Raw genomic sequence first — 25,028 nt, 5'->3', positions numbered from 1 at the left:
AGCGCGTCCCTCCCTCTCTTATGCTCACTTCTACCAAATCCGTCACACTCTCCCCAGCAGCCATTTCAGAGGAGCGTCGGCCATTTGCAGTCAACGTGTCCTTCACTCCTTCTCTGCCGCTCACTTTAACCAAGGCATCGCTCCCTCCTTGGTCCCGTTTTAACCCGGCCGAACGGGGTCTCCTTCAGTCACCAAATCTCTCCCTTTTTCTCAACAAAATTAACGATGGTGAAGGCCGCTTTCAATCGGCCTCTCACCCCCTCCATTCCCGAAGCCTACTTTAAAAAAGTATCACCAGCCCTAAACTGTCCCGTCAGACATTTTAAACACATCTTTTGCATTTTATGTCACAGCGTCACCCTCTTGGGGTCTATTGAGAGTGTGGATGGTGGGGAGTGAGTGGGAAGCGGTGGGGTCCCGTTGGAATTTTCGGATGATGGGAGCGAATGGGTCGTAGTGCGTCCCGTTAGGAATGCGAATGGGTGGCGTGAATGGGAAGGGGTGACGTCTATTGGGAGTGCGGATGACAGGAATGAATGGGAAAAGATGACATTGGATTGAGATCGAGGCCAGTGTCAGTGGACGGGAAGGGACAGCGTCCCGTTAGGAATGCGAATGGGTGGAGTGAATGGGAAGGGGTGACGTCTATTGGGAGTGCGGATGACAGGAATGAATGGGAAAAGATGGCATTGGATTGAGATCGAGACCAGTGTCAGTGGACGGGAAGGGACAGCGTCCCGTTAGGAGAGCGGTCAGTGAGATAGGACGCCAAGTGTTGGGGTCTCATTTTGCAAAATTATCCTCATCTTCAATTTCATCCTGGGCTACTTCTCCACGATAGACGTCAAATTCGGTTGTCAACCGCTAGCGTTCTAATATCCACCACCATTTCCCTTCCCATTTGTGCCCCCTCCCACCCGCTCCACCTCCGTGCACACTTCATCACTCCCCCTCTCTCTAACCACCCCTACGTAGATTCAACTCGTGTGTGGGATGGAGGATGTTCCTGTGCGACAGTTTCAAACTGAACTTAGCTGATACATCTCACGTCACAGAGACCGCTTCTCCGTGGCTGGGTATGAGAGGGCGAGATCGGACAGCGAGGAGAGAGTTTTACTCCGTGTCTGAACTCGGGAGTGTGTGATGGGTCGGTGTGGAGGGAGCTTCACTCTGTGTCTGACCCCGGGAGTGTGTGATGGGTCGGTGTGGAGGGAGCTTCACTCTGTGTCTGACCCCGGGAGTGTGTGTGATGGGATGATGTAGATGGAGCTTCAGCCTGTGCCCGGTATTCCATCCCCCAACCTTATCGCACTTGGGACATAAGTGAAATCACGTCTGACATAACAGTCTATTGTGCCTGTCTGCAGGGGCAGGTAGCCACGATGGGGGTAGAGTGGAGATGAGATCCTGAGCACCCAGACTCCGCAATTCTGACGTCCCTCAGCCTGGGGCTGAGATGCTACTGTGTCAGTGTGAGGAGCTCAGACCCATTCTTGTAGTTCTCCGGGGGCGGAGGGCAGCAGTAACCCCAGGTCATCGTTTCTGCTCTAATAAGAATAAAGTCCGACACCAAGACAGGAAGCTGCAGCCGTTTATTGGATTCATCACGACAAGTGTAAGTTAAACAACGTGTGAGCGCTGACGTGCGGGAATAAATAAGCTGCTCTCGACTCACTCATATTCACACACAATTAGCTGACCGGCGACAACGAGTGCCAGTCTGAATAATCATTCCCGTTTCTCACCACCACTCTGCATCGGGGAACCGATGATTATAAAATCACACTTCAGGCCCGCGTCAGAGAGCGCTGTAGATCCAGGCTCACTGCCGAGGGATTTGTCAATCTAACATCATTATATCGGCCAGACTGCTGAATGCACCGTCCTCAGCAAGGGGAACAAAAAGATTACCTCCCGGGATAATTCCACCCCGCCTGACAAAATACTGGACCAAATCCAAATTTACCAAGAGCAGTGATGATAAGCTGATGCTCCATAGTATCAAAAGCTTTGCGAAAATCAGAAACAGTATAAAACTATCATTTTAAACAAGATGAGAAAAATAAATCTGACATTAGTAGAGAAATGATGACCCTTTATGAAACCTGACTGTGTTTCGTCAATAATAAATGGTAAAACTATGTTCATTCTGTCAGCAATGATTTGGGCCAGAATTTTATAATCACTATTGAGAAGGCAAATAGGACGCCAATTATCGACAAATATTTCATCTTTTCTTCGGGTGGGAATTAAAGTAATAAGGCCCTGTGTTAAAGAAGTGGAAAGAAATTCTTTATCAATGTATTCTAAAATAACAAATTTAGTAAAAAGTGAGCTAAGGTGTCAGAAAACATCTTACACAATTCTGCAGTCAGACCGTTCACACCCGGCGACTTATTGATTTTTACATTTGAGATGGCAGCCTTAACCTCTCCCACGGTAATAAGAGCATCACACAAGGCTTTCTAATCATTCGACAGGTTCCTAGGAATATTAATATCATTCATGAAATGTAGAGTAGATACTTCACAAAGTTTGAGCAGAACAAGCAGTACATATTTTACACTTTTTATTAGATTACTCTGTGGTCACACCATCAATATTAATCTAATGAATGGAATTGAATTGGGCACGTTGCTTTTCTAAACGAAAGAAATAAGCTGTCCGTTGTTCACCCTCTTGCAGCCATTGCTTTCTAGATCTCACATATGCACAATCTGCCTTTATAAGTTAGAAATGGTATAACTTATCCTTTAATAAAGCTAGTTCCTCTTATCTGTCCCTGGAAGGTTATCTGGAAACAATTCACATAAAGTTGTAGTCTCTGAGATCAATAATCGTTCTTCCGATTTTCTTTTCTTTACTAAGTCACGACTACATTTCCTTTCAAATTTGGCAAATTCGAATTTAAATGTTCCCAATTTGTAGAGAAATTATTCTTTGCCATCGCTTTACGTAAGAAGGAGTTTGCCAACGTTTTAATGTGCAAAGAGACAACTTTTTGCCCCAAAATGGAATTATTTAGTTCCCAATCTTATTTTAAGTTGGATTCAGCTGAAGACAATGCAATTTGTATAGAGGTAGCTTTATGATCTGTTAAAGATGAGGGAAAAAATAAAAGAGACTATCATTTCTTAAGGTATGGATAGTAACCAGTAATCTAATCTAGACATGCATATAATAGTAATTAGTCCAAGTATAATCTCTTACTCCAAGAAAGTGCTCTCTCCAAATATCTATAATATTAAACTTCAGAATAAAGTTAGTAAAGTTATTATAAGTGGAGTGTTACCATGGGGAACATCGGTCAATTTTTTAAAATCTAAAACGATATTAAAGTTTCCTATCGTAACGAGTAAAAGTTAGGAAATTTGAAGAGCCAATAACCAAAACATGTTTTCCCAAAATATCAAGTAATCTTTCATTATCATTTATAATATTATATCCATAAATATTAGAAATATGAGAAGTGTTATCACAATATTGAACAATTCGAACCAGAAAATGGCCATGTTTGTCCGCCTCAGAGTGCAAAACATATCCTTTAAAGTTAAACATCAGAATAAGAACCCCCGCAGAATGTCCACAACTATGTGATAACCAAGCATCATTCCCCCACAGGGATTTCCATAGTTTAACGTCTTCAGTCACAGAGTGTGACTCTTGGATTAAGAAGAAGAAATCTACATGTTTATGCTGCTTGAAGAACAAGAATAAAGCCTTACGGTTAACAGTGTGACTAAGTCCCCTGGCATTAAAGAGAAACAAGTGAGAAAGACAGTCTCATGACAGACTATATATATACAGAAAAAAATTCTTCATTTCTAATAATAAAAGTAAGAAAAAACTATCCCAGTCCGACATAAACAAAGACCAGATTCGAATATTAGCAGTGATAGTAGACCAGTTGCCACACCAACACGTTACAGTTCTGCTCGGATCTCTTTTCCATCAATGAAAGCTCGAGTACCAGCAAACAAAGCACGCTTCCCATCTTTTCTAGTCGCCTCCACCATCGGCCACAGCTTCTGTCGGGCAAACTTATCAGCTGCAGTCAGGTCCTCGGCGAACCACAGCCTCTGCAAGAGCAAGTACTCTTTTTTTTCTGGATAGTGTCCATTCCAGATTGCTGGTGGTTCAGTTTGAAAATCGAAAAATGGTCAACCGAGGCATCTTTTGTTGGGCCGACCCTTAAACCCTGCTTCAAATATATTCCACCCGCCCCTGGAATTCCTCCATTCTTATCCTTGAATTCTTATTCCCTCTTATCCGACCGAGACGATGGGCAGCTTCCACGCGTCGTCAAATCTCCTCGTTGGACTCCGGAGCTACTGCTTCGCATTTTTGAGCTACTTTATTTTTAACATTTTCATCTGTTTGCTCTGGAATGTCGAGAATTTCAGATTCCACCTTCTCCGATAATGCTCGGCCTCAGCTCCAAAGTCTGAATTACCTTTTCGTGGTCCGTACAAGGCCCATTGATTTGCACGACATCAGATTTCAGGGTGCTCACCACTTCAAAGATAAAGTCGAGGGTTTTCTTAATGTCATCAATGGCGTCCCAGAATGAAACCCGCCATCCTCGCGTAATTCTCCATCTCACGCAGGGAGTCTCGAAAGCGGATAACCGGCGGAAACAGCGCCTCTGCTGGACAGGAGGCGGAATTACGTCACTGCGGCTGTGGGATCGCTTCTCTTTTCGCGGAGCACGAGACTGAAGCAGGTTCCTTCAAAACCTTTGGGAATTAAATCTGGTGCGCGGCAATTTAAGGGCGGGAGTTAAAGGGGAGGGGAAGTTAAATGGGAGGGGGGAATCGGCCAAAGTGTCCTCATCACGTGGACGTGGATGTTCACGTATTCATAGATTCACGCGGTCCACACTCTTAGTCCGGGTCTGGGTTCCTGCAGAGATCTCAGTTCCTTCCTCCCGGTCTCACTGAACTGATTCCCACCCAGCCTGAAACAGATGGATGAATAAAGATGAAATAAACAGATTACACATCAGTATCAGTTACAGGAGACCGGGAAACCAGAAAACCCGCGGATCCGCTGTTATTTTATCGCATCGAACATTAACACAGACACTCACCGGATCCATACCAGACTGGGGAGAGTCAGTATGAGGCGGCGGAGACCGGGGACAGATCGATCTGTGAGAGAGTTCCATCCTAGATCCAGCTCCGTCAGTGATAAATTTGTACTGAGAGCGCAGCCGAGATCCTCGATACCAGAATCTGTGAGACCGACATTGTCCAGCCTGGAGATGAGAGATAACGAGGGTGAAAGACACAGAGAGACAGGAGACGGGACAAGTCCTCGGTGTTTATCAGTAACACAATTACTGATCACATTAGTTCTCAGTGTCAGACACAGTGACTGCAAACACAGTCTCTCACAGTCTGGTACTTACACCAGTTTCTGTATTTTACACCCCGGGTTCCTCAGAGCCGCAGACACCAGTTTCACTCCTGAATCACCCAGTTCATTATCACTCAGTTGCAACTCCGTCAGTGATGGGTTTGTACTGAGAGCGGAGGCTAGATCCTTGGCACCAGATTGTGTGAGACCGACTCTCTCCAGCCTGGAGATGAGAGAGAGAGGTTGACTGACACAGAGAGAAAGGAGACGCTGCTGATCCCCAGAGTTTATTAGATACACAATTACTGATCACATTATTGTTCAGTGTCAGACACCCAGTGACTGTAAATTCGATACCCCAGTCTGGTACTTACCGCAGTTTCTGTAAATTACACTCCGGGTTCCTCAAACCCACTGACATCAGTTTAACTCCGGTAGCTCTCAGCTTATTATCACCAAGGTACAGCTCCGACATTGATGGGTTTGTACTGAGAGCGGAGGCGAGATCTTCGGCACCAGAATCTGTGAGACCAACTTTCTCCAGCCTGGAGATGAGAGACAGTGAAGGTGAAAGACACAGAGAGACAGGAGACAGTACAAATCTCGAGCGTTTATCAGTAACACAACTGATCACATTAATGTTCAGTGTCAGACACCCAGTGACTGTAAACACAATCTCCCACAGTCTGGTACTTACCCCAATTTCTGTATTTTACACTCCGGATTCCTCAGAGCTGCAGACACCTGTTTCACTCCTGAATCTCCCAGGTCATTTTCACTCAGGAGCAGCTCCGTAAGTGATCGGTTTGTATTGAGTGCGGAAGTGAGTTCCTTGGCACCGGAATCTGTGACACCGACATGGCTCAGCCTGGAGATGAGAGAGAGCGGAGTAAAGGACACAGCGAAACAGGAGACGGCACAAATAGCCAGTGTTTATCAGTAACACAATTACATATCTCGTTAGTGTTCAGTGTCAGACACCCAGTGACTGTAAGCACAATCTCCCACAGTCCCGTACTTACCGCAGTTTCTCTATTTTACACTCCGGGTTCTTTAGTGCCGCCGACACCGGTTTCATCCCAGAATCTCCCAGTTCATTACGCCCAAGTCTAAACAAACAGACAAATTGATGTACAAAGTGATTCAACCCGTGTGTCTGAGGGAATTTCTCGCACTCAGATATTTCAGGAAAAATTAAACCCATCAGTAAATCACCGGTCGGAGTTCCCATCACTGCCCATGTTCCTCACTGCCCAGCTCCAGGGTATTCACCGAATGTCAGTAAGTTTGTCTGTCAGCGTGACCATGTAAACTCCACATATTCTGTGTCATTCACCAATAGTTAGAAACGTGTTCTAGACGTGGGAGAATCGGCAGGGGCGGGGTTGAAGGATGGGGGAAAGTCCCACAGTGAGGAAGATTTGTTAAAGGGAAAGTTGATGTGAGATGGTGGAAGCAAACCCACCTGAGGAAAAGGGATAGGAAGAGAGAACCTGCAAGAGGATGGTGATTGAGGAAGAGAGATCACGGGGGAGGCTGGAGGAGAGGTCCCACAGAGGAAAGAGGAGAGATCCCACATGAGGAAAGAAGAGAGATCCCAGAAGAGGAAAGAGGAGTGGTCCCACAGGAGGAAGGAGAAGAGATCACACAAGAGGAAGGGGGATGGGAAAGAGAGATCCCATAGGAGGATACTGATGGGAAAGGACATTCCGACAAGACGAGGGATTGCACGGGAGGGGTGGATCTGAACTGAGCCCCACATGCGGGAGAGCAGATGCACCCATGGGGTCTGGGTATCCGGTAGTGAGCACAGTCACATAGGTGGACTGATGGTGATAGTCACACGCGGGGAAGGGCGGTGGAGGACAATTTCATAATGATAATTATTTCCTTCCCATAGGGACAGTCCGCTGACGATCTCTTGTCCTTCACCGGGAAGGGTGTGTGAAACTCTGACCAACCTGCTGCAGTCACGGCCATTCCTGTGATTTACTACCATTAATCAAATGGCCATTCTTTACTAATCTAAAGTCTACACAGCCCTTAACAACGAAACACAGAAAGTTCTCATCCTTGGGGAAATACAGACCGATCCCCTGGTGATTTTACACAATTCTTCACAATCGGATTTACTACAACTTTACCAAAATCACAATGGAAGTTTCACAGTTCAGAGTGAGCGATAAATCAAGTTACCTCAAATCCTGGCACTTGTGCAGCCCGGGTCCCAGCCGCTGGATTCCTTCACACTGAATGTGGCTGCCAGCCAGATCGAGGTTTATTATTGTATCACAGAATCCGATGACATGGGCCAGGACCGCGCAGTCAATCGGGGTCCGTGACATTTCACTGAATGAAAGATTTTCCACAGATCCCAGTGTAGCCTGAGCCAGTCCACGATTCTGAGACTCAAACAGGTAGTGCAATGTGTTCAGGAGGCTCCTTTTACCAGCTTCACTCCTTGCTTTTCCAATCTGGCGTTTAACTTCCTCTTTCACCCAGTCAATCACCCGGCAGGTTGTTTGATGAAGAAATGGACCCAGAAACTCCTCCAGGCCCCGAGCTGTCATTGGGGAGGAGAGACCAGCAACAAATCGGAGAAATACCTGAAATCGCCCATCTGTCGTGTTGTGGGTTTCAGTGAGGAATTTCAGTATATCGCCGGGATGTAGAGTCAGGAATTGTGCGACTGCAGCTACAAACTCTTGGATGGTGAGGTGTGGGAATGTGTACACCACGCTCCGGGCAGAATTTTCTCTCTCCAAAAGCTCCATCAGGAACCCGGACAGGAACTGGGAAGGCTGCAGATTGTAGTTGATCAAATCTTCACCCGTAAACACAATCTTCTTCTCGGACACTCCTCTGAAGGCCATCTGACCAACCCTGAGTAACACTTCACGGGGGTTCTCAATTTCACGGCCGTGGTTTTTCAGGATATTGTAGATATAGTAGGAATAGAGTTGGGTGATGTTCTTGGGAACTCGCTGCGGGTCACTGACTCTTTGTGAGAAAAAGGGGCCCAGTGCCAGAGCGAGGATCCAGCAGTAGGAGGGGTTGTAGCTCATGGTGTATAGGATCTCGTTCTCCTTCACGTGTTTGAAAACAGCTTCTGCCACCGTCTGATCATCAAAATATCTGATGAAATATTCCTTCCGTTCCTCACCAACAAATCCCAGGATTTCAGCCCAGATGCTGATCTCTGACTTTTCCAATAAATGTAACGCAGTAGGGCGGGTGGTCACCAGCACTGAACACCCTGGGAGCAGCTTGTGTTGGATTAAACTGTACACAATGTCCGACACTTCACACCACCACTCGGGATCTGGGCACTGGTGCTTGGGTTCTGTGTCTCTCCGACTGTCAGCAAAATCGATTCTGTGTTTGAATTCATCTAAACCATCAAAAATAAACAATAAGCCCTCTGGGTTCTTCCACACCTCTCTCAGAACATTCCCAAAGTAAGGATATTGATCCAGAATCAATTCCCTCAGATTTATTCTGCAGTTAATGGAGTTGAAATCTCGGAATTTGAAAACGAATACAAAATGGAATTGCTCGTATATTTTCCCTGTGGACCAGTCATAAACAATCTTTTGTACCATTGTTGTTTTCCCGATCCCCGGGACTCCGGCCACTGCTGCCGAACATCCTGAGGTTCTTTTCATTTCTTCCCGAAAACTATGTGAGTAACGATTCTGAAACAGATGAGCAATGTGGAGTTTCTCCAAGTCTTTGCAGAGATGTTTCTGTCTCCACTCCTCGTGGTCTCTGCCTCTTGCCAGCAGCTCATGTTCCACCAGTGTCCGATCTCGAACAGTGGAAATGACCGTGAGCTCAGCGTATCGATCGACCAGCTGGAAAACCTTCACCTTCTCTCTCATCAGGATCGTGTTCACTCTTAGTTTTTCAGTTTGTTCCCGCAGAGTCTCCATGTGTTTCTGTCGAACATCTGAGGAAATAGGTTGTCAATGCCTGATCTGATGAACATGGAACAATCGCGTATTTCCTCAAAAAGAAAACATATTGAAGACATTGTTTGGAGCTCAGAGACAGAGTGTCTGAAAATGACTGATGGCACAGAAACGTTTCTGATCTGATTCAGATTCGCTGTTAAAGCCTCCACTCGCCCCTCCGTTTGTAGTTTCCTGATTCCCCGGTGTTCCAGCGAGCACCAGGTGCACACGTGATTCTGGAGAGGAGAGTGTTGTGTGGAGCGGGTGGTTTCACTGCTCAGCTTCTGTTGAACTGAGCAACACTGCAGAGGGTAACAGTGGAGGGGGGCAATGGGCAATTTAGTTCATTTTTTTCTCATAACTGATCTGATGTTGCTGATAGTCCTTTCGGTTTAAGCTGTCAGTACTGAGCCACAGAGTTTTCATTTTGCAGCCTAGCCAGTAATGGTGTAACACACCGTACTTTATGTGTTAGTAAATTTCCTGATGACACAAAGGCTGGAGGTGTTGTCAATGGTGTGGAGTGATGTCAGAGTGTACAGCAGGACATTGATAGGATGCAAAACTGGGCTGAGAAGTGGCAGTTGGAGGTCAATCCAGATAAGTGCGAAGAGGTTCATTTTGGTAGGTCAAATATGGTGGCAGATTATAGCATTAATGGAAAGACTATTGGCAATGTGGCGTCTAATTTCTTAAGACACTCAAAGCGGCTGCGCAGGTTAACTCTGTGTTTAAGAAACATGCGGTGCATTGACTTTCGAACACCGTGGAACTGAGTTTAGGAGCCGAGAGGTAATGCTGCAGATATACAGGAACATGGTCAGACTTCATTTGCAATGATTTGCTCAATTCTGGTCGCGTCAGGACAGGAAGGATGTTGAACACATGAAAGGGTGCAGGGAAGATTTACGAGGATGTTGACTGGACTGGGGAGCATGCCTTATGAGAATAGGTTGTGTGAACACGGTCTTTTCTGCTTGGAGTGACAGAGGATGAGAGATGATCCGATAGAGGTGTATAAGGTGATGAGAGGCATTAATCACGTAGAGAGTCAGAGGCTTTTTTCCCAGGGCTGAAATGGCTAGCATGTGAATGGCTAATTTTACGGTGCTTGGAAGTAGGTACAGAGGAGATGTCAGGGTCAACCTTTTACACGGAAAGTGGTGATTGCGTGGAATAGGCTATCGGCGATGGTGGTGGAGGTGGATATGATAGGGTCTGTTAAGAGAACCTGGACAGGTACATAGAGCTCAGAGAACTAGAGGGCTATGGGTAACCCTTGGTACTTTCTCAGGTGGGGACACATCTGACACATATCTGTGGGACAATAGGCCTGTATTGTTCTGCAGGTTTTCTGTGTTTCTATGTTTCATAAAGGATCCGATGCTTTTGACAATCATTTAAGTTTAATCTGTAGTACTGACCCACAGAAAAGGAAGATTATTTTTGTTTCATTTTCCAGGCTGAACCAGTCGCGATATAACACACCCCGCTCTACTCTACAGTCTCGTATTCTCCGAGGAGCTGGTTCATGAACTCAGGCAATACACGCCTACCACACCTCTACAGTCTCCTCTGCTACAGGGAACTTGTACATGAATTCAGGCAATTCCCTGATGTTGCACAGAACAATAGGAACTGAAAAGTATGGCAGCAGTAATAGGGAACTCTATAGTCTGAGGGACAGATAGGCGGTTCTGTGGACATTAAAAGGGACACAGATGGTATTTTGTCTCCCCGGTGCCAGGGTCCGAAATGTTTCTGGGCACGTCCACAACATGCTGAAAAGAGAGGGAGCGCAGCCAGAAGTCATGGCACATATTGGGATCAATGACACTGGAGGGAAAAACAGGAGGTGGTCTTGAAGGAAGCTGAGAATCTGGAACTCATAGTAATCTCGGGATTGTTGTCTGTTTCGCACGATAGTGAACGGGGGAATAGAATGAGGTGGCAGATAAATGCCCGGCTGAAGAATTCCAGCGGGGAGCAGGGATTCAGGCTTTTGGATAATTAGGACAACCTCTGGGACAGTCGTGTCCTGTCCAAAATGGATAGGTTGAACGATTACGAGGGGGACCAATATTACTGCGGACAGATTTACTGGAGCTGTTGGGAGTGTTTCAACATGGCAGCGGTGTGGGAACCAGGGTGACAGAGCTGAGGATGCGCCAACAAGCTTAAAGGTAGATGATAGATGTAACATGAATGTAAGGAAGGAGAAGCTGATGATTGGGTTGAAATGCAGACAGATAGAAGTGTTGAAATGCACCACACAGGTAAAATTCATAAGGGCGCAGATGCAGAACTGAAGGCGTTGTAGTTAATGCGCCTAGCATTCGGACCAAGGTGGACGAACACTTGGTGCAATTATATATTGGTCGCTTTGATTCTGTGGGCGTCACTGAGTCGTGGCCATAGTTGGGACCTCAAGATCACAGGACATACATTGTATCGAAGGACAGGCAGGGCAACTTAGGCGGTAGTGTGGCTCGTGATGGAATTACATCTTTAGAACGACGTGATATGGGGTTCAATCCTTGTTTAATCTTTGTGGGTGAAGATGCGAAATTGCAAAGGTGAAAATAAACATGATGAGAATTATGTTAGGCCTCACAATAGTAGCCAAGAGGAAAGGTTGACATTGAAAAAGGAGCTGGAAGAGTCATGTAAAAATGGTAATGACACTATTGTAATGGAGGACATCAATATGCAAGGGGAATAGGAAAATCAAGCATATTTAAAGTGTTGGCTCGCAAGAGAGGGAATTTATTGAATACCAACGTGATAGCTTTGCAGAGTATCTCGTGCTTGCGACTACTCAGGAAAAGGCTATCTTAGATTGGGTGTTGTGTAAAAGCCAAGACGTTAATAGGTAGCTTAATGCAAAGGAACCTTAGGAGGCAGTGATCACAAAATGATGGAATTCAAACAGCAATTTGAGAGTGAGAAGCATAGCTTACATATATCAGTAGCGCAATGGTACAAAGCGAATTACAGAGACATGAGAGAGGAGCTCTGCCAGGTGGATTAGAAAGGATACTAGCTGGAATAACGGCAAAACATAGATGGCTGAAGATTCTGGGAATAGTTCACAAGGCGCAGCATAGATACGGTCCACAGACGAAGACGTTCTTAAGCGGCAGGGGTAGGAAACGGTGATTGACAAAGTAAGTGAAGGACTGCATAAAAGCCAAGGAAAGGGCATGTATAAGGTTTCAAAAGTGAGTGGAATTTGGATGAAATAAAACGTTGTAAAATCTAACACAAGGCAACTAAACAAGCTATAGGAAGGGAAAAGGTGATATATGAGGGCAAGCAAGCCAATAATATAAAGCAGGGTAATAAACATTTTCTCAGTAATATAAAGAGTAAAAGTGAGTTGAGAGTTCATATTGAACCAATGGAAAATGATGTTGGTGAGATAGTAATTGGGGACAAAGAAATTTCAGATAACGTAATGGGTACTTTGCATATGTCTTCACTGTGGAAGACGTTAGCAGTGTGTAGTGGTCCTTAACTAGCAGGCAGTAGCATTGAGTGTCATTGCTATTACAAAAGGAAAAGTACTCGGCACACGAAAGGGTCTTAAGTTGGATAAGTCACCAGGACATGATGGATTACGTCCCAGAGACCTGAGAGAGGTTTCTGGAGAGATAACCGATGCATTGGTAATGGTCTTTCAAAATTCACTTAATTCTGACATGGTCCCGGAGGACTGGAGGATTGCAAATATCACTCCACTCTTTAACAAGAGTGGAAGGAAAAAGATGGGAAAGTATAGGTCAGTTAACCAAACCTCGATGGTTGAGAACATGTTGGAATCCCTTATTAAGTTTGAGCTTTCGAGGTACCAAGAGACTAATGACAAAATAAGTCAAAGTCAGTATGGTATCTGTAAAGGGAAATCATGCCTGGTAAATCTGTTCTTCGAGGAAATTACAGGAATGGTGAACAAAGGGAGCCAGTGGGTGCCATTTACTTGGAGTTTAGAAGGCATTTGATAAGGTGCCACATATGAGACTGCTGAACAGGATACAGTCCTATTGCGTTACAGGAAAGATACTGGCATGGATAGTGGAATGGCTGACAGACAGGAGACTGCGAGTGGGAATAAAAGGGGCCTTTTCTGACCAGTGGTGTTCTTCAGGGTCAGTATTGGGACCGCAGGTTTTCACATTGATGGATTAATGATTTAGATAATGGAATTGATGCCTTTGTGGCAAAGTTTGCAGATGATAAAAAGATAGGTGGAGGGATAGGTAGTGCTGAGGAAGCAATGCAATTGTACCAGAAAGAAGACAAATTGGAAGAATGGGAAAAAAGTAGCAGATTATATAGAGTGTTGGGAAATGTATGAAAATGCATTTTGGTTAAATGAACAATAGTGCGGACCATTATCTGAATGGGAGGAAGGGCCAAACACCAGAGGTGCAGAGGGACTTAGGAGTCCTCCAGCAAGATTCACAGAAGGTTCATTTACAGGTTGAGTCTGTAGCAAAGTAGGAAAATGCAATGTTGGCATTTATTTCAAAGGGAATTGAATATAAAAACAAGGGGATAATGCTGAGCCTTTATACGACTGTAGTCAGGCCGCACCTGGAGTATTGTCAACAATGTTGGAACCCATGTCTCAAACTGGATGTGTTGTCATTAGAGAGAGTCCAGAGAAGATTCACGATGATGATTCTGGGAATGGGGGAGGGGGATTAACATGTGAGGAGCGTCTTGGCAAATTTGGGCCTGTAATCACTGGAATTTAGCGGAATGCGGGGAGGTGGGGTGAGGTTGGGAATCTCTTTGAAACCTACTGAATGTTGAAAAAGCCAGATAGCGTGGATATGTACAAGATGTTTTCTGTGGTGAGCGTCTCCAGAACTGAAAGGCACAACATCAAAATTGAGAGGCAACCATTACGACAGGTATTGTTGCCAATGAATAGTAAATCCTGGAATGCTGTGCCACAGACTGCAGTGGAGGCCGTGTTTGTGGGTATATTTATGGCAGAAGGTCTTGATTGGTCAGGGCATCAATAGATATGGTGAGAAGGCAGGTGTATGGGGTTGAATTTCATAGATGTCTCCAGGTGCACAGCCGAAGACCCGGACGGTACAAGGTGTTCTGAAAATTACAGATGGTTACATGTCCTCCAGCTACAGCAACAAAAAATGTCTGCCATGTTTAGACAGTCTCTAATCATATCACTAAAAACTGGTATTCAGACTCTCAGAGTAAAAGAAAGACTTTGAGATCTCCGTTCCATCGCTTACCTTTCAGACGCGCGGGCACTTCAGATAAACCCCGCTCAGTGTCCATGTAGGCGAACTGGCCGTCACCTGTCCAAATAGATTAACCTGCATGAAGTCTGTTCTTTGTAATACTGTAAATTCATTAGCATTTACATCTGGAACACAAATTGTATTGTTCACCGTACCACGTTCCCGTATTTCATTCAATATTCTGCTCAGCTTCGGTAAATGATGGTGTAGTTTCACAAAGGATTCCCACATCACCCTCCGGGCTCCGGTGCCCTTCTCCATCACCAGATCCAGGAGGAGTTTGGAAGCGCCCGCTCGGTTTCCCTTCTCCGCGAGCTCAGTCACGCTCTGTAATGAACAATGGGGAATATATTGAGGAGCGGAGGGATGGGTACAAATCTACCCTGAGCATGGACTGTTCCAGCACTTTCTGCTCGACACAGATCGCTAACAGCCATTGAAGTGTTCATAGCGGGAGAAAGAATTTAAAGAAGCGAGAGGTGTCAGTCCGGACATTCTGTGCCACAGATTGCGCAGTAATTATCACTCAGCAATGTTTAAGTGGAGCAGACATAGGGTGAGTGAGCCAGAGATAGTGCGGAGAATTGAGGCTTAGTGTCAGAGACGGTCCAGTGAGGCTTTAGCTGGAATTTGGGTAATATTTTAGCTCCCGTTTTTACGGTTAGAACAGTGGGAATGCCAGGCAGGATAGTGGAATGTTCTTCCTGCAGGCTGTGGCAAGACAAGGAGAAATCCAGTGTCCCTGACAAGTACAACTGGAAGAAGTGCATCCAACTGCAGCTTATTACAGACTGTGCTAAGGAACTGGAGCTGTAGCTGGATGAAACCGGGATCATTCAGGAGGCTGAGAGGTTGACTGACAGGATGTACAGGGATGGAGCTATACACCAGGGGCAGGACACAGGTAAGTGGGTGACTGTCAAGAGGGAGAAATCAGAATATGTCACTGCAGGGAACCCCTCCGTAACAGAACAAATTTTCTGTTTCCGGGTATGACCTAGAAGAGAAAAGCCATGTCGACTATACCTCTGGCACTGAGTTTGGTTTTGTGACTCAGAAGGACTGAGAAGAGTGAGCTGCATTAACAAGGGGAATTCAGCGGGTAGGAAAACAGCCTGGGGTTTCTGTTGACGTCAAGATTTCTGGATGGTGTGTTGCCAAGGTCAGGGATCTCTCGCATCGAGTCTGAAACTTTCTTAACGGCAGGGTGATTCGCCGGATGACGTAAGAGCCGGAAGTGTGAGAATTTCCTGCAATGTGTGTTCATGGATGCTAAGCCAAAGGGCAGGACCCCCAGGGTTGTGTTCTCAAGATCGCTATCCGCACCAGGTACCAGTGAGGCCTGAGGTAGGACGATAATACAGTCTAACGTGTGGCTGATGGGATGGTGCATAACTGAGCGCTTCAGATGGTGGGATGATTGGGCTCTCTTCCAAGGAATGTGGGACTTGGACAGACGTGTTAGTTTTGAAATCGAGTTGGAGGGGGACTGATACCCATGGGGGAAGGTTTGTTAGCGCTGCATAGGGAGTGGGGATGTGTTCAAAATGAGCAGGGGAATGAAGAACCGGAGTGGATAACCGGAGTGGGAAAGTCAGGAAGCTAAAGGATGAGCATGGTCAAGCTATTTCTTTTCCAAAATCCGTATTATTTCAATGTAAAGAGTGTTGTAGGAAAGGAAGATGAGATTCACGCATGGGTCAGCACATTGAATTACAGGATGGCGACCATTGATGTGATTTGGTTGGAATTGGTGAAGACTGGTTTTTCAGCATTAAAGGGTTCTGTAGCGTTAGACATGATTCAACAGTCCGGGTCGGATTACAGAAGGAGCGGTCGCTTAAGGGAAGATGTTACTGCATTGCTCAGACTGGACAGACTGTAGAGCTCATCTATTGAGTCTACATGTGTGAAACTGAGCAATAGGACAGGAACGACCAGGTTAATGGGATGACGCTGTGCATCACCCAATAGTTACTGGGACTTAGCGGATGAAATTTGTAGAGAGATCACGGACAGTTGCGAGAAACATCGGCTTCTGATGGTAGGTGATGTTAACTGTCCATTTATTGGCTGTGATATCCACATTTTAAAGGGCTCGATGGAATTGTGTATGTCAAGTATGTCCAGGGAAGTTTCCGTAATCAATACATTGCGGTCGTGACAATTCTATCAGGGTACAAGATACGGCAGGTGACAAGCATGTGTGCAGGGATCTGGTGATCATAATGCCTTTAGTTTAAAGATCATTATGTGCAAGGATGGGTCTGGCCCTCGGGTTAAGAATCTAAATTGGAGAAAGCCAACTTCAGTATCATCGGAAGGGATCTGACGAAAGGGAATGGGACTGGTTGTTTTCTGGTAACAGATGTGCTTGGTAGGTGAGAGGATTCCAAAGCTGATATTTTCAGAGTACAAAGTTTGAATGCATGAATGACCACAAGTACAGTTTGAATCTTACTGACAGAATACAAGGCAAGTGTGACATATTCCGGGAACCTAGGCTTTTGAGAGATATTGAGGCCCCGAGTGCATCACAAGTACAGGCTCGAAGGATCAGATGAGGCACTTGATGAGTAAAAGAAATGCAAGAGTTACTGAAGTAAGAAATCAAGAGGGCTAAAGTACGGCATGAGTTTGCACTAGCAGACAAGGGAAAGGAGAATACCAAACTCTTCATCTAATATATTCAGAACAAAATTGGTCCACTTGAAGTTCAGAGTGGGCCTTTATGCATGAAGCTGGAAAAAAAATGGGGGAGATTTTAAATCAGTTTTTTGCATTATTATTTAGTCAGGAGGCATACAGAGTAGTTAGAGTGAGGCAAATCAGCAGTGAGATCGCGGACTCTATACAGATTACAGAGGATGAGATATTTACTGTCTTGAAGCAGTTTAGGGCAGAATCGTCGCTGGGGCTTTGCTTCGTACCTCGTTTGAGGATAAACAGAGATTGCAGGTGCTTCAGTAAAGGTATTTTAAATGTTTGATGCGGAAGTATTGGAGGATAGGTAATGCTGTTCTGCTGCTTGAAAGTCTGTAAGAATAAGCCAGGGCATTACAGGCTGGTGAGACTGACAGCAGTGATAGTAAAGTTACTGGCAGGTACTCTAAGGGACTGAATATGAGCATTTGGATGAGCAAGGATTGATTAGGGATCGTCAACACGGATTTGTGCTTAGTAGATCTCATCTAACCTATCTTATAGCTTCATTGGGAATTGACCAAGCAAATCATGAAAACAAGTCAGTGGAAGTTGTCTACAGGGATTTCAGCTAGGCCATTGACAAAGTCCATCATAGGAGCTTTGTCAATAAGATTTAAGTCGCTTGACATTCATGACATGATAGTTTATGTTAGTTTAGATATTGGATTCACGAGAGAAGCTAAGAGAGGCAGCAGAGACTTGCTTCTCTGACTCTATGACTAGTGGTGTGCAGTAGGGATCTTGTTGTTGTCTGTCATATGTATCAACGCTCTGGATGATAATGTGGTAAACTGGGTCAGCAAATCTGGATGACACCAAGGCAGTGACAGCGAGAAAGGTTATCAGAGATTGCAGTGGGACGTGGAACAGATTAGAAATGGTGGAATGTAGATTGGGAGACAGAATTTAATGAAGACACATTCGAGGTGTTGTACTTTTTGAGGACAAACCACGATATTGAGAGGTAGGGCATTGAACAGTGCGGTGAAACTGAAGTGTCTGGGAATACAGATCCAAAATCTCGTGAAAGTGTTGTCGAAGAATGATGGCGTTGTAAAGCCTTTAGGACAGGGGACTTCATAAATCAAAATATTGAATACAGAAGTTGGGATATCATGTCGAAATTGATGTAGCACAGGCTAATTTGAAGCACTTTGTACACCTACATCTCGAAAGGATATCAATAAAATTGAACGTGTGCAGAACAAATTTAAAGATTGTTGTCAGGACCCGAGCATCTGAGATCGAGGGAAAGTGTAAAAAGGTTAGGAAATTATTCCATCGAATCTAGGAGGACGAGGACAAATGTGATAGAGGTATACAAGATTATTAAAGGTTTATTAAAGAGCAAGTGCGAAAAGGTATTTACAACTGAGGTTGGGTGGGACTGGAATTAGGGGTCATGGGGTAACGATGACAGGTGAAAGGCAAAATAACCATATAAATTTTGCAGCACGGAAACAGGACATCTCGATCCTTCTAGTCCGTGCCGAACGCTTACTCTCACCTAGTCTCACTGTCCCGCACTCAGCCCATAACCCTGCATTCCTTGCCTGTCCATATAGCTATCCAATTTTACTTTAAATGCGAATATCAAACCTGCCTCTACCATTTCTACTGGATGCTCGTTCCACACAACTAGCACTCTCTGAGTAAAGAAATTCCCCCTCGTGATACCCTTAAACATTTGCCCCCTAACTCACAACTCATGTCCTCTTGTTTGAATTCCCCCCTGCCCTCAATGGAAAAAGCCTATCAACATCAACTCTATCTATCTCCCACATAATTTAAAATACCTCTATCAAGAACCCCCTAATCCTTCTACGCTCCAAAGAATAAAGCCCTAACTTGTTCGACCTTTCCCCGTAACTTAGGTGCTGAAACCCAGGTAACATTATGGTAAATCTTCTCTGTTCTCTCTCTATTTTGTTGACATCTTTCCTATAATTCGTTGACCAGAACTGTACACAATACTCCAAATTTGGTCGTGTACAATTTTAACATTACATCCCAACTCCTATACTCAACACTCTGATTTTTAAAGGTCAGCATACCAAAAACTTTATTTACCACCCTATCCACGTGAGATTCTACTTTCACTATCCACCATTATTCTTAGATCACTCTGTTCTCCTGCATGCTTCAATGCCCTACCCCATTTACCATGTATGTCCTATTTGGATTATTCCTACCAAAATGTCGCACCTCACACTTGTCAGCATTAAACTCCATCTGCCATCGTTCAGTCCACTCTTCTAACTGGCCTAAATCTCTCTGCAAACTTTGAAAACCGACTTCATTATCGACAACGCTATCTACCTTAGTATCTTCTGCATACTTACGAATTCAATTTACTACCCCATCATTTAGATCATTAATGTATATGACAAACAACACTGGACCCAGTACAGATCCCTGAAGCACACCGCTAGTCACCGTCCTCCAACCTGCCAAACAGTTATCCACCACAACCCTGTGGCATCTTCCATCCAGCCACTGTTGATTCCATTTTACTACTTCAATATTAATACCTAACGATTGAACCTTCCTAATCCAATATCCATCTACTTGGTGAACAATGAAGAAAAGTTATTGTTCAAAATCTCCCACATCTCTTTTGGCTCCAAACAGAGCTGTCATCTCTGATTCTCTGATGGACCAATTTTATCCCTCACTATCCTTTTGTTATTAATATAACTGTAGAAACCCTTCGGATTTATTTTCACCTTACTTGCTAAAGCACTCTCGTATCTTCTTTTAGCTTTTCTAATTTCTTTCTTAAGATCCGTCTTACATTCTTTATATTCCTCGAGCACCACATGTACTCCATGCTGTCTATATTTATTATAGATATCTCTCTTCTTCCTAACCAAGTTTCCAATATCCCATGACTCTCTCCAGCTTTGAACCTTTCCTTTCAACCTAAAAGGAACATAAAGTTTCTGTAACCTCAAAATTTCACCTTTAAATGACCTCCATGTCTCCATTACATTCTTCCCATGAAACAAACTGTCCCAATCTACTCCTTCTGAATCCTTTGGCATCCCCTCAAAGTTAGACTTTCTCCAATCAAAAATCTCAACCCTGGGTCCAGTCCTATTCTTCTTCAGAATATGAAGGGGAATTTGTTCACTCAGAGGTTGCTGAGGGGTGGAACGCGCTGCCATCGGAATTAGTCGATGTACATTCGATTTCAACATTTACCATCAGTTTGGATAAGTTCATTTAATGGGGGAGTTATGTGCGTCTCCAGACCGGGTTCAGAGCAACTTCAGTAAGGTGGTAATATGTCGGTGTAGACTCGATGAGCAGAACAGTCTGTTGCTGTACTGTACAGATTGATGACTATGGGTAGGTCAAACTATGGCAGGGCCGCTGTTGATTTTCTCTGGGGTAATTGTTGGTGATCCCCAGCAGGTATACACTTCTCTTCCGGGCTGTAAGGGAGTTGGCGGGGGCAGTGTCAGCCTACAGCTGGGAATTGACAGTGAGGAGCAGACAGCAAATTCAGAACTATTGTGCATATGTGACTGACCAAAGCCAACTGGTGGTAATGTTGATTAAGAGGTTTGGACTGAAATTGTCAGCTGCCTCACGTGGGATGTAGTGTTCAGTATGGTGTGTGGCTCTTCACTAAAATTCAATCTGGGTGGCATTAGGTGAATCACTCCTAAGTAGCACAAGGACCATTTGTAATTCTGTGTTAGCTATCCTAATGCCGCACTTCCAGGTGTTAACAGTATATGCTGTAGTAATTACAAACTCAGATTGGAATAGTCACAAGAAACAGAAAGTAACAGAAACATGAGGCATATTCGGATATTGATCACAAAAGGATCAGTAGTTCAAATGAGAGACGATAATCAGTGTGGCCTTGTCAATTGAAAATCAGGGTGAAAGTGGACCCGAGAAATGAAGCTCACTATGTATTTGATTTGTGAGAATCCTGTGGGTCATCATGAGAACACAGATTGGTGAATGGCCATCAAGGTCGAACATTGGGAACCTGATGTGATACCAAAAACAGTGGTGTAAAGTGGTCCCATGTCCACTTGCAATATCCGTCAAGCGACATTTTACTAAAGTCACTGGTCAATCATTGTCTGTATCTTAACCCGTCTAAAAAAAAGAATGAATGTGTTCCGACAATTGGACAGAGGATTGTATTGGTGAATACAGGTTCAGTGATTCCGCAGATGTAAACTCTTTTCTTGATGTTAACCCCAAGCATTGCAGGATTGTCATAGCCCTGTGGTGCCGTTGTTACTATTCTGTCGGTCTGTGATTGATTCAGTAGAATCTACACTGAATCTATGTTCCTTCCACTTACGTGATACTCCCGCTCATTGAAATGATGATCATGTGTTAACAGGAAGCCGACTCCTTCCACACCCGCCTCAATCGCCTGCTCCAGTCGCTCCGTGTAGAATCTTGTCAACCGGAACAGTTGGTGATCCTCACAATTTGACAGGAAGGCGGAGATTGCAGAGTTCAGATCTGTAGTCGGTCACAGAACATAAAATAGTAGAGTGCACCATGCGTATGCCAACACGATGCCGTTTAAACCAATCCCATCTTCAGGAACAGGGCCAATGTCCGTCCGTTCCCGGCCTCTCAGATGCTGCTGGGTATCTGTTTCCAGTTCCTCCCTCGGGAGCACATTCCAAACATTGATCACTCTCTGTGCAAAACATGCGTCCTAAATCCCCCTTAAACTTTACCCTCTAACCTTAAGCAAATTCCTTCTGGGAATTGTGGCGAAACTCGTCTGCACCCTGTCCAGACACTCATATCATTCTCGTGATGTGGCTACCAGATTTGTGCACAAAACTGAAATTGTCTCTTAACCAAACTTCATCCAGTTATAGCCCATCTTTAACAAATACCTCAACTTATCGTTGGCGCACTACCAACTGTGTTGCCGCTTTCAGGGAGCTGCGCATCTCCATCACAAGACCCGTCCGTACATCAATCTTATTAACGCTTCCCGCATTCACAGTGCACATCGTTGCGAACTTGACCTCCCAAAGTGCAACTTCTCACATTTGCTCTAATTACCTGTACCTGGTGATTCTCTGTTTATATTTCAACAGTGTTCGTAATTGGATCAAACACTTTGACAACAGTCCCAAATTTAGAGAACTCCGACAACTCTGTAAATCGACGAATCACTCCACCCATGTAATTTTACATCATAGTTCATTATTGATTTATTTACATCATACACGGTGCATGGTGAAACAGTGAAACTTGCGGACTCTACTGGACACAGACCTTCAGCCAGAATAATGCTTCTGCAGTCCTGACTCTTTTTTATGTTCCCAAGACAACCCTGAAATCTATGTGCAAATTCTCCGATTAAGATGCCTCCAACCGAAACGTCGATAGATAACTTCCTTCTCCAATACTACCTGACCTGCTGAGTTACTCCAGATTTTGCCCTCTCTGCTTATCATTTTGTTTTACTTTAAGTCTGTTCGTCAATGTCATTTCAGTAGCCACCACCACCCACTCTCACCCCCACCCCTGATTCCCTGTTTAAAATTTCGGTCACAGAAACATACACCGGGAAACTATCCTCACCTCCATTGTGCATCAACCAGAAAATCCGGAGGGAATTCACCATTGCCCTTCCGAAAGAGAAGGCAACATTTGTTTCTATCACTGGCTGTTGAAGGCATATCTCACATCAGAATGTACCAAATACTGACAGAAATTCTGTCTGTTCCCTGGACTGTTACCTTGCTCGCTGCTATATTCCTGTCTGAGTTTCGCCCACACCCTCATGGTAGCGGAGTGATTCGACCATCTCCTTGTTAGATACCTGCGCTGGAGCTGGTGAATTGTTCCGATGCCCAAGGTCGCTTTATCAGTAGGATCAATGACCCCGTTTGATGCTACTTTCTCTCTGCCCCTATATCGCTGAGGTTTATTCCTCTGAACTATTGGTGATATGACCTCACGTGTACCAGAAGGACAGAGCTTTAATGACAATGAACCCAAATGAACATACCTGTGTCCATTCTGAATTTGGTTGAGTGTCGTCCTCCTGTTTGCCGTCCGGGTGGAAGAAAGCTCCGCCTGCTGGCAATGACCTGAAATTACACAAATTAAACAGAGTGAGTCCTTCACTCTGCCCTTCATAATTTAATGCACTTTTGTAAGGTCATTGCTCACTCTCCTACATTCCAGGGAGTAAATGGAGATTGGAACAAATACTTCCAACTGTACACAAAGTTCAAGACGATAGCAAGAACATATAAGGAAACTCTCTTAAAGAAGCGTTGCATTGAAGCTGAAGAAACCAACAGAATTGAAGCAAAAACAAGAGATCCGTTGAAGAAGATCAGAGAAATCAAAGGAACATTTCATGTAGAATGAGTATAGGAAAAACCATCGGAAGCTGAATTATTCTCACCTTAATTCCCCAAGAATATTATGGCAACGTGGATACTGTGTGTCGTGTTTTACAAGTTGCCCCTCTCACTGCCCGAAGCGGATCTCTCGTAACCACGGCAACACACAATACTGGAGGAACTCAGCAGTCAGGAAGCATCCAAGGACAGTCAATGTTGTGGACCGAGTCCCTTCATCAGGACTGGAATGGAAAGGGGAAGGAGCCAAAGGATTGACTGATTCGGAAGGCACGGCTTGTTGTTTTGTGAGAAACGGTGTTCAGGTTCTCTGTGTCCGTGCACTGTCCTTGCACATTGTTCTGAATGTTCTGCGGAAATCAAATCCAGAACAATTCAAATGTGAAGGAAGTTCAATTTGTTATTTAAACCTTTCTGCTACATGGCGCGATGCAAAGAACATTACCTGTCGTCTCCAAGGTGACTGCACTTTATTTTTCCATAGATGCTGCCCTGCTTGTAGAGTTCCTCCGCCATTTTGTGTCTGCTTCTCGGATTTCCAGCATCAGCTGATTTTCTCTTGTTTCAGAGAGATCGGTGACGGGTGGGATACTTCGCATGTCACTACCGGGGTAAAAGATGCTTTCTGCTCGCACTGGTTCGAGACAACACTGGAGAGTATTTGTGGTTGACGGCAAAGACCTCGTTTGTCTGAATCCATTTTGACAATAACTCACTCGTTGACATGAACACGTCAGGACTCCCTCCTCCCTCTAAATTCACTTCCGATCCCGACCAAAGCGGAGCCTCGCTGTAAATGCTGAATAATGGTACAGAATCATAGACAACACTTACTTCTGATGTTGTAACCGGACAGTGTTCAGTGTGGTCCCGGGAAATCAGTCTGACTACACGGGTGACCGAAAGTGTTCCTGCACCGGTGTTCTCACCCTGTACGGAGAGTTGAGTCTGAGCTGCTGCTCCGGAGGCCACTCGGCTGTGATGTGTCCGTCGCTCATCAGATTGACAGGGCCGGGAGAGCCGGGGTAGAGCTGGGCGGCCGCGGTCCGGGTCACACTAACTCTCACTGGCTCAGGACGGGTCTGACAGCGGGAGGAGGCGGGAGTGGGATCATGTAGCAACCCTAAAGCGGTAAACAAACAGGCTGCGTTAACCTTTATGTCCGGATTTCCATGGAGATCTCGCCTTTTTCTTTCATCGCAACCAGTGGGGTGGAGTTTCTCTGTTTGGCTCAGCGAGTCCCAGGCTGCGAATTTGATCCAGCCTGGGTTCTGTGAGGATCTGAGATCCGCCTTCTGTGTAAGAAAGACTGCCTGACATGGATAGAGTTTCAGCTGAAACTCCCCTCGCCTGTTCAGGTA

At 44.9% G+C, this 25,028-nt stretch overlaps 1 protein-coding gene across 1 annotated transcript; it reads right to left on the bottom strand.

Annotated features, from left to right (window-relative positions):
• Window positions 1-3,923: 3,923 nt before the first annotated feature.
• On the bottom strand, window positions 3,924-23,080 carry LOC132385936 (NACHT, LRR and PYD domains-containing protein 3-like). Its single transcript, XM_059958170.1, has 12 exons — window positions 23,035-23,080; window positions 21,624-21,790; window positions 14,743-14,914; window positions 14,579-14,644; window positions 7,555-9,307; window positions 6,381-6,467; window positions 5,733-5,903; window positions 5,411-5,581; window positions 5,090-5,257; window positions 4,882-4,957; window positions 4,454-4,645; window positions 3,924-4,079 (listed from the first exon to the last, which is right to left on the bottom strand). The coding sequence occupies exons 1-12, from the start codon at window positions 23,078-23,080 to the stop codon at window positions 3,924-3,926; spliced, it is 3,225 nt and encodes a 1,074-aa protein (XP_059814153.1).
• Between the last annotated feature and the right edge of the window lie 1,948 nt (window positions 23,081-25,028).

This window comes from Hypanus sabinus (assembly GCF_030144855.1).
Source record: "Hypanus sabinus isolate sHypSab1 chromosome X2 unlocalized genomic scaffold, sHypSab1.hap1 SUPER_X2_unloc_6, whole genome shotgun sequence".
NCBI classification, from domain to species: Eukaryota; Metazoa; Chordata; class Chondrichthyes; order Myliobatiformes; family Dasyatidae; genus Hypanus; species Hypanus sabinus.
Note: the sequence above shows the minus strand (reverse complement) of the source record. Positions and strands in the feature narration are given on the sequence as shown.